General features: G+C 44.5%; 1 protein-coding gene across 1 annotated transcript; it reads left to right on the forward strand.

Moving 5' to 3' along the window:
• Window positions 1-223: 223 nt before the first annotated feature.
• Window positions 224-12,405, forward strand: CYSLTR2 (cysteinyl leukotriene receptor 2). Its single transcript, XM_065423811.1, has 2 exons — window positions 224-308; window positions 11,438-12,405. Exon 2 carries the CDS (start codon window positions 11,479-11,481, stop codon window positions 12,403-12,405), a length of 927 nt encoding a protein of 308 aa, XP_065279883.1. The 5' UTR covers window positions 224-308; window positions 11,438-11,478.
• Window positions 12,406-12,615: the final 210 nt, after the last annotated feature.

Raw genomic sequence — 12,615 nt, forward strand, 5'->3', positions numbered from 1 at the left:
TTGATTACTGAAAGCCCATATTTAGAAATGTGAGTGGCTGAACTGCAGAGCCTTTTTTTAGCACTTTGTGTGAAAGATGAGATGGAATGCAATGTGAGAACAAATGCCAATTCTTGAATTGACAAAATATCCTTAAGAAAATAAAAGCTGTGCTATGATGCTTACTTCCTCTTTCTTGCTATTGGTTTTGCATAATTTTTGTTTTGTTTTTACCCCCACTAGCAAGCTAGCAAGCTGCAAGTTTTGGATAGCTAAAAGCAGAAGAAGGAAGGGTCTTACTGAATTAACTGAAAGGAACAAGAACTGAGGTAGGGCAAAGTTAAATTTATATATATATATATATATATACTTTAGTCTTTTCCTTAAAAGTAGATCAAGACTATTCAAAATAAGAGTAGGAGGAATTTTAGTTATCACCTGTTTCTTGCACGAAGTTTTGTAGTTGCTAGAAAAATTAAGCATCTACTCAATTCATCTATGTTAGAGCTAGTCTAGGGTGTTTTTCTTGAGAAGGGATATCCATGTAAGATTTTGTAATTAAAAAATATTTTGGAAGATGAAAGATAATAAACTAATGGCAGAGTTGACAAAGTGAATTTCCTTTGCTTTGTACTAGCAGCCAACTGCAGATTTTGTCAACTGTAATCTTTTGGAGGGTGGGGATTTTGTTTGTGTATGTATATGCACATGTGTGGGAAGAGTGAATAAAATGTCATGCATGTCTTGACAAATGTCCAATTTAATTCAGTACAATGTTAATTACAAATGAAATACAAATGAGTAATATTTTCATAGTTCTGATCCTGAAAAGATACGTAGTATTCCAGTGAATGGTGACGTGGTTGGCCGTTTAATGTTATTACATCGGGTTTTCTGACAATGCAATGGCTAATGCAAGTTATATAACATTAATTAGGCTACGTCTAGACTGCGCACCTTACAATTGTGCAGCTGTGCTGATACAGCCGTGCCGTTGTAAGGTACACAGTGTAGCCGCTCTTTGTCGCCAGGAGAGAGCTCTACTACCGATGAGGCGCTGTCCACACCGGCACTTTTTTTGTTGTTAAAACTTTTGTCGTTCAAAGGGGTGGGTTTTTTTCACACCCCTGAGCGACGATCTAGCCTAAGTACTTGGCATTGCTATTCTGATAGTTCTAAGAACTCTCACGAGAGCAGATCGTATTCAGACAAAATATATTTTGACTAAACAGCAGAGCATCTGTACTTCATATTTCATGTTGAGAAATTCATTTAGCAGTGTGTACATTGTACTTCTGAAATATTGAGCTCATGATCCTACTTTGTAAGCAGCTCCCATTGACTTGAGTTGGAATTGTGGGTGCTCTGCATCTCTGAAAATTAGACCAGAAAACTTTATATTTACACATGTAATATGCATACCACTGTAACATATCCTATTCAGGAGTGTTCATTTCTATTAAAACATGGTGTGAAGTTATTTTCTATTAAGTACAGAAGTTATTGATAGTTATTTTATTAGATGTTTTAAGATCTACTCACCTACTTGAATAGGGGCTTGTGAATGGCTGAAGTCTGGGAAAGAGTTGTTTTAGTTTCTTTGCCTAATTTGTGTGTGTGGTAAGTGGGATCTGCCATTGTTTTGTGTTTTTGTTTACACTAATTCTGGTCTCACTAACATCAGTGTAAATCAGGAATAACCACTAAAGCTAGTTGAAAAGATTTTGGCAAAACATATTTTCATTTAAAAAAAATGCAATTTAGAGAACCCTGAAATTTTGCTAAATTGTGACTATTTTACCAAAATCTTTTGACCGAAAATCTTGGTTTGTTTTTATTTAAAATTTATAGTTTCATTCAGGGTTTTCCTGTAGCCTGTAACATGTTGAATGGCTGAGAGCGCACCAGTACAGGTTAGCCCAGGGGTCGGCAACCTTTCAGAAGTGGTGTGCCGAGTTTTCATTTATTCACTCTGATTTAAGGTTTCGCGTGCCAGTAATACATTTTAACATTTTTAGACGGTCTCTTTCTATACGTCTATAATATATAACTAAACTATTGTTGTATGTAAAGTAAATAAGGTTTTTAAAATGTTTAAGAAGCTTCATTTAAAATTAAATTAAAATGCAGAGCCCCCCGGACCACTGGCCAGGACCTGGGCAGTGTGAGTGCCACTGAAAATCAGCTCACATGCCACCTTTGGCACGTGTGCCATAGGTTGCCTCCCCCTGGTTTAGCCACTTACCCCTCATGACTGAGGGGTTTGTTCATGGCTGTGTCTGCAAGCAGAGAGAGCAGACTGGTTCTCTTTGCATCAGTGGCTTTTTGGGAGGATTCCCCAGCACAGCAGGTTACAGGTACTCCTTTTTTTTTCACCTGTGGTGGCTCTACTGCTGTATGATGGAGTAATTATTGACTGCACATCACTCCCAGAAAGCCTGGCTGCATTTCCCTGTCCCCTCTGTTTTGCAAGATGAAAAGAGGGACTGTATGCAGTAGTTGTCTGTCCCCAAAAAGAGAGAGGATTTTTTTTTCTGATGCTGCTGAGCAGTCTGAGAGTTGTGTTAGTGGATCTGGGAGATGTCCACTTGAAGCTTGCAAAGCCATGTCTTCCATGGAGCACTTCAGGGTGTGAAAAAGAAAGCAATCTTCCAGAAGTGGTATGGAGCATGAACAGCCGCAGGTGATGGTAGGGGAACCAGAAAAACACACTTTGCCTGAGGCAGACAACTCTGAAGAGGACTATTTCCATGGGGCACAGTCAACCACTCCGGGTGCAGGAGGAGGTGGTGAGGAGGAGAATGGTGCATCTCCTGTTAGTCCAGCACCACATGAGACTAAGCCTCAGCAGCAGGGCACTGGCCAGAGACCATCAGCATCCTCTGAAACCTTGTTCCACTATGCTGCTTCTGGAATGGATGTAGTTGATGCTGGTACTCACACCCCCAGGTGGGAGGAAGGTCGCTGCCTCCATCTCTGCTGTGCATGGTTTTGATGGGAACTCTAAGGGGAAGGCGGTGCTCCCACGCTGCATTTCTCTCAGCAGCAAAAGTCACCACCATCTACAATCCCCCCCAGCCCCCTGACAGCACCAGTGTCATTTGCTAACTCCTGAAAATGGAGGATGAGTCTGGGCGTGACCCCAAAAGGATGGGGATATTAGGGATGGTTAAAATCCATCAAGCACAATCAAAGAGTTCACATGATGCAACCAGTTAGCCCAGAGCTTACAGAAAAGCAAACAGCAAACTCCAGAGCAGAGGCTGACTGTGACACCACCAATGTTTTCCATGACTTTGTCAGCTAAGTCCAGCAGCATCACTCAACAGTACCTAGTGGAGGGCAAAAACATGAATGCAACCACCCTGTGACTGTGAAACCTGACCACGGTGAGCAAGGGTGCTGGCTGTGGAAATTCTTCCTTTCTCTCACGTGGAGGGAGATGGCTTCAGACACTTTGTGGCTGCAGCTGCCCGCAGGTGACAGATCCCTAGCTCCCCTTCCTGGCAAAAAAGGAAATGCCAGATCTGTGTGCTGCTATGAGAAGTACAGAATGTTGTAGCCTAGGTGGGCAAGTGGGTGTTATGGCCCACTGGGTGAGCAGCAGCGGCAGGAAGTCTAACAGCAGCATTGGCACATATACCCTCACTTGACAGTATGCTATGCTTTGGATGTCTGGGTTTGAAAAACAGCACACCTTCTGGAACATCTTGGATGTGCTGTGCTGTCATGGGTGGCGTGTGACTCGCTGGCTCGGGGAGGCTAGCCCCCAGGGCCGCCCCTTCCACCCGAGGCCCTGCCCCTTATGCACCCCCCCAGCCCAAAGGCCCCGCCTCAGCTGCTGGCCCCCTCTCCAGGCTAGTACCCCTCAGCCCCCAAGCGCCAGGGCCACAGCACAGGGGGAAGAGCTACAGAGTGGGAAGCAGCTGGAAGGTGCACTGGGGGCAGAGCATAGGCGGGGCCACAGTTGGTTGTTTGGGGAGGCTCAGCCTCCCCCAACCTATGATACCCACTGCCAATCTGTGCTGTCATAGAGGGGTGGCTAAGGCCCCCCAACTTCTTTGCTGTGTCTGTGGCAATGAACTACGGAGTAAATTGTGTTGTGTAGGCTGGTGACTTCCAGCATGTCCCTTGCCTCACTTGCTGCTTCAATCTGATAGAGGGAATTTCTGGAGGAGGGATGCAGAGTTGCAGGGACTGTCTCAGTGGCCAATAAGCTATATGGTCACTTCAGACAGTCCTATCCAGTGTGCCACAACCTTAAAGACCAGCAGGAGTCACTCAAACTGTCATCCACCAGTTGGAACGCTCCCTTTTACATGCTGGAACAGCTCTACGGGAAGCCTGCAAGCATTCTGCGTCCATAAAGTTGAGGCAAGTGTAACCCACACACCTCTTGGGTGTGGTGCTCTGTCCCCTCTAGAGGCACTGAGACCACTTAGAGATTAATGAGTCTGCTACAGCCTTAGCTAAGGGCCATGTGGCTTTTAGCTCATGCAATAGAGGCTCATGCATTTAGCTTCAGAAGTCCCAGGTTCAGTCCTGACGACCGGGGTCTGTCGGTGTTACACAAGCACAGACATCCTGTGACATCCTACGGCACACTGACCTCACAACTAGTCAGTGAGGATGACACAAGAATCAGCCAAGTAATTCCCTCGCTGTGCCTGCTGAGGAGAGAACTGAGATGCACACAGATCTACTTCCAGGAATGGGATGACATCACTGGTGAATCACCGGTGCAAGTCATGCTGACTACTCTTCTGGGAAATTGCCGTCTTCAAGGCATCAGGGAAGAGTGCTGCTGGGTGATAACATATCTAAGCCCCCTGATTCAGGGGTTCCTTCCTGTGAGCAGAGAATGAGGAGGAAAGAATATGGCATTTGAAAAAACAGATTGATGGAGGTAGCTAAAGTCTGCTCTGCTGAGTTTTTAATTTGCTGGGGCTGGAGAGGTGGTGTTGTGAGGAAACAAGCCTTTCTCCCCACTTACGTAATTTTTTTCTTCCCATGTACTATGAAAACAGCAACAAGTTTTGGAGGACACTTGGTTTTACTGTTTCACATTCACAGAATAAATCCACATGTAGCTTTTCATAATTCCCCTCACATTGGTCTAGCTCTGGCCTCAGTGTAGAAGCCACACTGTAGGTGGGTGGAATGTGTGCATGTGGCATTTGCATGGATCCTAAGGGGGAATACTGGGAAAAATTTGGATCAGTTCTACTATAACTGTAAGTGAGCCCACAAATCAATACTAGAAGTTATGCTGTTTGCTGGAATGGCTACCTTAATGCATTTCTATAACTTAACTCTAGCAGGAGGATAGGTTATTGACTTACTGCCGAAGTCCCAGTGTGGAGGGCCAGTGGACTGCTTTTCTGCACCTTACACTTTAACCTTCTGGCTTCAGTAACCCTCCCAGGAGCCAAAACTCCCACAGGCATAGCTCTGTGTTATTGGAGCACACAAACCTTCCCAAAGTCCGCAGGGAAAGGAGTAAAAGTTAGGGATGATAAAAATTCCCATTTGTAGTTATGGAAAACCCTTTCCTAAATAAAACAACGTTTGTTAGGAAATGAATAAATCATTCCAGAACAGTGACTTCAGAATATCTTTAGGTGCATAACAAAGAAGTCCTCGAGGACACCCCCACCCCAACCCTCAAGGCAGGAGGCTGAGGAATTGCATAGCATGATGGTGGTGTAGTAGGTGCCTACTATAACATATGTGTGTGGTTGGGGGGGCCCAGCATTGGGCAGTAACGTTATGGCTCTGCTCCCCAAGTAACAACACTGTAACAAAGCTAATAACTAATGGATAAAGGTTTGAGGGCCCCTTTATTCCCCTTCCTCATTCTGTGGGTCTGGAGGCAGGTTGGCCCTGGACTCCAAGGCTGCAGCATGGTCCAGAATCAGGGTGATGGCCCCAGCCTGCCACTGGAAGAACTTCTCCAACTGGGCATGGAGGTGATCTTGGGCATCCTCTGCCTGCTTCTGTGTCACAGCTGCCCAGTCTGGCCTCAGACTAGAACTGCTGCCAGTCCCAAGCTGCAGTGGAGAGCAGCTCAGCCACCTGCTCCCTTGCTGCTTGCAGGCCCAGCCATGCGCAGTCCCACTCCTCCAAAATAGGAGCCAGGCGAGGCAGGTGGGCTGCACCAGCAAGGGAGCTGGTGCTGGGGCAGTGGCCCAACTCTGATGCAGAACAGCATGGGGCTAGCAGCAATGGGTGGGAGGGGGTTGGGTTTCACTCCCCGCACCTCCCAGGTGCTGCCACCTCAGATGGGACTACAAAGCTGTGGTCCCTGATTTCCTCTCCTAGCACACCAAGCAGTCACTGTCATAGTGGTGACAGACAGCCACATTCAGCTGCCCTGCCGCCATGGTGAAGTGCTCACACCCTATGGTGCACTGGCAGCGCCTTCAGGAGCATCAGTAGCATCCCTTCTTCTCCCCACTTGTCCTTCTCATCTGACCTTCCTCCCGTTCATACCTTATTACTAGGGGCCTACCAAATATATGGCCGTGGAAAAACACGTCACAGACTGTGAAATCTGGTCTCCCCTATGAAATCTGGCTGTTGTAGGTGGCTGTGGTATTGCCACCCTTATTTCTGCTGCTGCTGGTGGCACTGCCTTCAGAGCTGGGTGCCCGGCCAGCAACCGCAGCTCTCTGGCCATCCAGCTCTGAAGGAAGCACCGCCGCCAGGAGCAGCGGGGAAGTAAGGGTGGCATGGTATGGTACTGCCACCTTTACTTCTCTGCTGCTGCTGGCAGTGGCACTGCTTTCAGATCTGGGTTCCTGGCCAACAACCATCACTTTCCAGCTGCCTAGCTGTAAAGGCAGCACAGAAGTAAGGGTGGCAATAACGCAATCCCCCTACAATAGCCGTGTGAACCCCCTCACCTGACCCTGTTTTGGGTCGGGACCCCCATGGTAGAAACACCATGAAATGTAAGATTTAAATATCTGAAACTGTGAAATTCAAGATTTAAAAAAAATGCGATGACAGTGAAATTTACCAAAATGGACCGTGAATATGGTAGGGACCTACCCATCATTGCTTTTAGGTATGTGAAAGATTTTTAAAGACAGCTCCCTCTCTCTTCCCTTTCCTGCGTGGAATGACTAATTAATATCAAAATAGCCACTAGTGCACTTCCTGTTACAGGTCAAAATATTTTGGTATTTCCATTCTGCAAGAAACTTTGGCTTTTTGCCCCAATTCAGAACAAAACTTCAGGGAACTGCAAGGTTTATTTATTTACTGTGGAAAAGAAATGCCATTTTTCAGCCAATTCTAATAACTATGATGAAATCAAGTGAGTTACATTGATGTGATCATGGCAGAATCAGGATCTGTATTTTTAATGACTTTTCAAGGTGCCTAGAGCCGTGTATAGGCATCTTTATGCATCTAAGTCTAAAGAAATAAAAAGCAGATAAGAGAGGTCCCTGTGTAGAAGATGCACAACCACCAGCGCTGCTGCCTAGTGGTCAGGTGGTGGTTGGCAGAACATCTCCCCATTGAAGCACATTCCTGTCCTTCAGAACCCTCATCCCAAGAGTTTCCAGTCCCCCCCCCCCCCCCCGATAGCACAGAGGCTTTGAGAGCTGGGTCCTTGAACAGCCAATCTTTTCCAGCTGGCCTCTCACCAGAGGTGAAGGCTCTTCTTGTTGTATTGTCCACTCAGAGTGGGTAGGGGAACCCAGGTCCACCTTCTTCACCGTGCTCCAGTCCTGGGCGCAATGGTGGGCAGTTTGTGGTGCCAAGCCACTGCCCCTCCTCCCCAGACCATTTCCTACCCCAGTCTCCTTCAGCTTCCCAGAGTAAATCACTCAGTCAAGGTTCTGACCCTCACACTCCATCCCCTGCTTCTTCTTTGTGGGTGTGCACAGGGCTACATTGTCAGGTCCTGGGCAATGAGCTCTTGAGTAGTACTTTTCTCTCAGATCAGCCATCCACTCCCTACCTCTGAACTGCTCTGCTTCCCTTTTTAAAGCTATGCCTTCAGGCGGGGCTGTGTGGGCCCAGAGCTGATCCTTAAACCCTTGCTCTCCAGTGTTGGGTTTGTATATCCCATCACTCCCCCCCATATTTATTTCAGAAATGCTTTAGTGATATGACTGTGAATTCATCCAGAGTTTACTAGAATAATTATTAAGGATCCGGTTCAGCTCTCATTGAAGTCAATGGAAAGATTCTTGTGACAATGGAATGACTTCAGTGAGAGTTGGATTGAGACCTAAGGAAGGAGAATGTCCCATAATGTGCATAAACCCTAATCTGCACTAGTATTTGTCCCTGAGGCTTTCTTTGACACTTAAAAGCATCAGGTAATTAGGTGAGCCAGAGTGCAGAATCATGGCCAGCTCCTACAAGCTGGTTCCGTTATTATAGACAACTATCTAGTATCCTAAAAGCCAGCTGGCACAGGAGGGCTCAGCAATGCAAACAAGTTTCGGGGTTGCTCTCAGCTAAAGCACATAAACTAAAGAGCTTTCCTGACACACATTACCTATAGCACCTGAGGCCTGCTCAGGGCCCCCCTTAGTATTGTGGAACCCAGTTGGTCCATGATCTGAACTTTGCTTATTTCACCTTGCCTGTTACCTCAGACAGGATCATGCCACAGCAGGTTGTTGATAGCTCTGAGCACAGGGCACTCACTTGCTATGTGACCTTCAGCAAGGTACTTAACCTCCCTATGCCTCTGTTTCCCCATCTTACTTCACAGGCTTAATTCATTAATGCTCATAAAGCTAAGCATTGCTACATGAGAGCGCCGCCTAACCATATGTATGTCAACGCATAGCCGATCTCTCCAGTTCTACAGTTGTTGTTGAATGGTTGGCTGGTTGTTTTTGTAGAGCAAGTACTTCTAATTTTAGCAAAATAAACTATAAAACTTCTCTACTTGGAGTATTTTGGGCTAGTTTGTATTCCTGTAGAAGGGGAAGGCCCATCCGAGCAATCCCATAAGGGAGAAAATCCTGTTCCTGATTCCAATCAGACAGGCATCATATGCAGGTGAGTTTTTTCAGAGGGTAAAAATTAAACTGCCTGAAATACCTTTGATACCAAAGGATTTATCGTTCTTTTCAGTAGGGAGTTCTACCAGAACACTTCTGTTCTCATTAGGGGGGAATTAAATAGAGAAGAATTTCTCTACTAGGATTCAGTCTCTGAAAGTTGAGGCCTATGGAGTACAGTTGTCCAGCTCCCTGAGGCCCAATTGAGGAAAGCACTTAAGCATGGGTGTAAGTTCCTTTAAGTTCAATGAGATCTAAGCATGAGCTTAACTGCTTTTCTGAAAGAGCTGGTGATCCACACAGTTCTAACAGCTACAGGGTGCAAGGAGCCAGGTAAGTGTTGGCTATCCTAGGCCAGGATCCCAGTGTACATAGGATCAATCACATCTTAACCTGCCACTGCCTGTGATGTTGGTAGATATTATTTTCATTTCCCAGATGGATAATTTGAGACATACTTAAATGAAGTAGCTTCCTTGTCCAAAGCCACCCAGCAAGTTAGTTACAGAGCTTGGAACAGACCTTGGAATGCCCTGAGTCTTGTGCTCTATCAACAAGAACACACCCATTTTCACTGTTTACAGTGGGACAAATGAAAACACCTATTTTTCAGTCATTTTCTGATGTGTTTTTTTGGGGGGGGGGTGGGGGGGAGGCTAAAATTGTCCAGACTTGGTATCTGCCCAAAGATGAGTATTTTGCGAGATGCTGAGCAAAAATGCTTCAGCCATCGCAAATACGTAGGAGTAAAGTGACCCATTTCCCCATGACTGCTCAACCAACCAAAATATTCTGTAGCTTTTATTTATTTAAAAACACTGCTCTAGCTGGGGAGAAGAAGCTGAAATTTAGTAGGGAAATAGCTCTTAGTGAGAAACCATTCATTTTAGTGTTCCAGTGAACACTGATTTTTATTTGATTGGATTATGACCTATTAAAAAATCACTCTGCACATGTACAGTACAAATCCTAATCAGAAAATTCTACAGAACTATAAAGTGTGCAGCTATGGACAGCCATTCTGTTCACATGTGAGTGGCTGATTTATGGCAGCTGAGCATTTAGTTCTTTGGAGAAGCGAATGAGGCAAGGGCTTCATGTTCACTGTGCACATTAAGACAATGAAAAATACAGAATAAAGATATATAAGTAATAGGAAGGAGGGAAGGGAAGGAGGCATAAAATCATGAGAAACTTTTAAAATGATTTAACATGACGTTTGACAGCAAAATCTCAGTTATTAAAAATACACAAGTTTTTGATACATTGCATAAAAATGAGGCTGACCATGTTTTACTGGAATTCCCATAGCTAGAACACACACCTCTGCTCACTAGAAGGAAGAAGTGGTAAAACATAAGGGACTACATAAAAGTTAGTACAGAAACTGGTTGACAAACTTCAAGTGAAAAATTTTCTTGTTGGAAATTGACAAAATCCCATTTTCCATGGGTGGAAAATATCAACTTCAGCATAATCTTCTACCAGGAAAATCTCTACGTAAAACACTTTGGTTTGGGCCAACCCATCATGTACTTGAACTGATGTTTTACCTTCTAGGAGTTATAGTTCTGGCTCCCTCATGTTCTGAATCTTCCATAGGGACCATGGTCCCTGGCTAGATTGCATCTTGCATCATGCACCACAGTCTTTGTCCCTGTGGTTGAATCACTGCAGAGCATCTTGTGAGTCCCATGGGGCCACAGTGGGAGACTGTGGTGCGTTGTGGAAGTAAGCTTCATAGCAGAGAATGGAGCCGTGATGGACCTGGAACGGCAAAGCCTATTAAACACCATGGCAGTACAGGTGAACACAGAGATTACATCAACCCAAAACAAAATATTTTGAGATTTAAAAATAGAAATGTTTTGGAACTTTTCATGCCACAGAAAAGTTTAGATATTGACTTTTGCTTTTGTCCTGAATTGGAGTGAAATGTCCAAATATCAGAATTTTCCATGGGATGGAAATTCCATTTTTGATCAGCTCTATTACCAATGTTGTATCTGCCAGTCTGACTCAAGATCTTCCATCCACAAAATGACCAGTGATAACTTGCTTAGTTTGCATGATCAAAGAAGAGCACCGCATCAGGTGCTGCAGCTGTTGGCACTGCACTCACCTTTAGAAGACTGAAACTTGAAGCTTTTACTTGAAACTTTAGCTTTTATATTGCCAGGCAGTAGGCACTATCCATAAACTGCAATAACAATGACACTTAGCATATATAGCACTTCACATTTTGAAGTTCAATACAAACATTAACTGATCTATATACACTGGGGCATGGTGAATAGTTATTAATTTAACTAGCTTTTATTTTTCCACTGCTATTTACTGCTTTTAACTTTCAGTAAAATGGTTACAATGCTGAACTTGAGGGATGATGCTGTATAAATTTCATAACAGATTTTTTTTATTTTCAGGAAGTCAGAAGACCTCACACTTGATTGAGTTAGTTTCAGAGATGTGCCAAAATGACATCAACACGACAAACTCGGTCAACTGCTCTGTTGATGACTTCAAGCAAGCTGTTTATCCCACAATATATCTCACAATATTTGCCTTAGGTGTCTTGGGAAATGGTATTTCCATATATGTTTTCCTGAAGCTTTACAGGAAAAAGAGTCCAGTGAATGTTTTCATGCTGAACTTGGCTATTTCAGACTTCCTGTTTGTGTGGACTTTACCCTTCCGGGCCTCCTACTACCTGAGGAACTCTCAATGGGTATTTGGGGATATATTTTGCAGGATTGTGTCTTATTCCTTGTATGTCAATATGTACTGCAGCATTTATTTTCTAACTGTGCTGAGCATTGTTCGTTTTGTGGCTATTGTTCATCCTTTCAAACATTTGAAACTAACCACCATCAAGTATTCTAGAATCATATGTGCGGTGATATGGGGTTTTGTGATGACAGTTAGCATTGTGCTGCTGTTCAAGGGATGCACCAGCTCGGAGTGCCCATGCAGGTGCTTAGATCTCCAAGAGGAGAGCGTAAAGAAGATACTCGTGATGAACTGTATTGTCCTGGTTGTGGGTTTCTTCCTCCCATTTTGCACAATAATTTGCTGCTATGTGCTTGTGATCAAAGCTTTGCTTAAGCCCAGGGTTCCAAAAGCGAAGATAAGAGCTTCTCATAAGAAGGCAGTGTCAACCATCATCATCACTTTATTCATGTTTCTGCTTTGTTTCCTGCCATATCACATACTAAGAACTGTCTACTTGCTGGAAAAGTGTAAGGTCATTATGGTCAACTCATGCAAGTTGCTGGCTAAAGCGACAGCCATCACTCATTCCCTTGCTGTAATGAATAGTTGCCTAGATCCTGTACTCTACTACTTTGCTGGAGAAAACTTCAAAGAGAGACTCAAAAGTATATATAAAAGGTAGAGGAGGAAGAATCAAATGGACATTCCTTATTGGGAGTATTTTCTAGTGATCAAACCCCAGGACTAGAGGTTGAAAGATCATAGGTCTTTTAATCTATGCCACTGACTTGCCATGTGACCTGGGGTGAATCACGTAACTCTGTGCCTCCATTTCCCTATCTGTAAAGTGGGGCTATTCAGAGGGGCTAGTATCTCAGAACACCGTGTGAAT

The sequence above is a fragment of the Emys orbicularis genome, chromosome 1 (genome assembly GCF_028017835.1).
Source record: "Emys orbicularis isolate rEmyOrb1 chromosome 1, rEmyOrb1.hap1, whole genome shotgun sequence".
Lineage (NCBI taxonomy): Eukaryota > Metazoa > Chordata > Testudines > Emydidae > Emys > Emys orbicularis.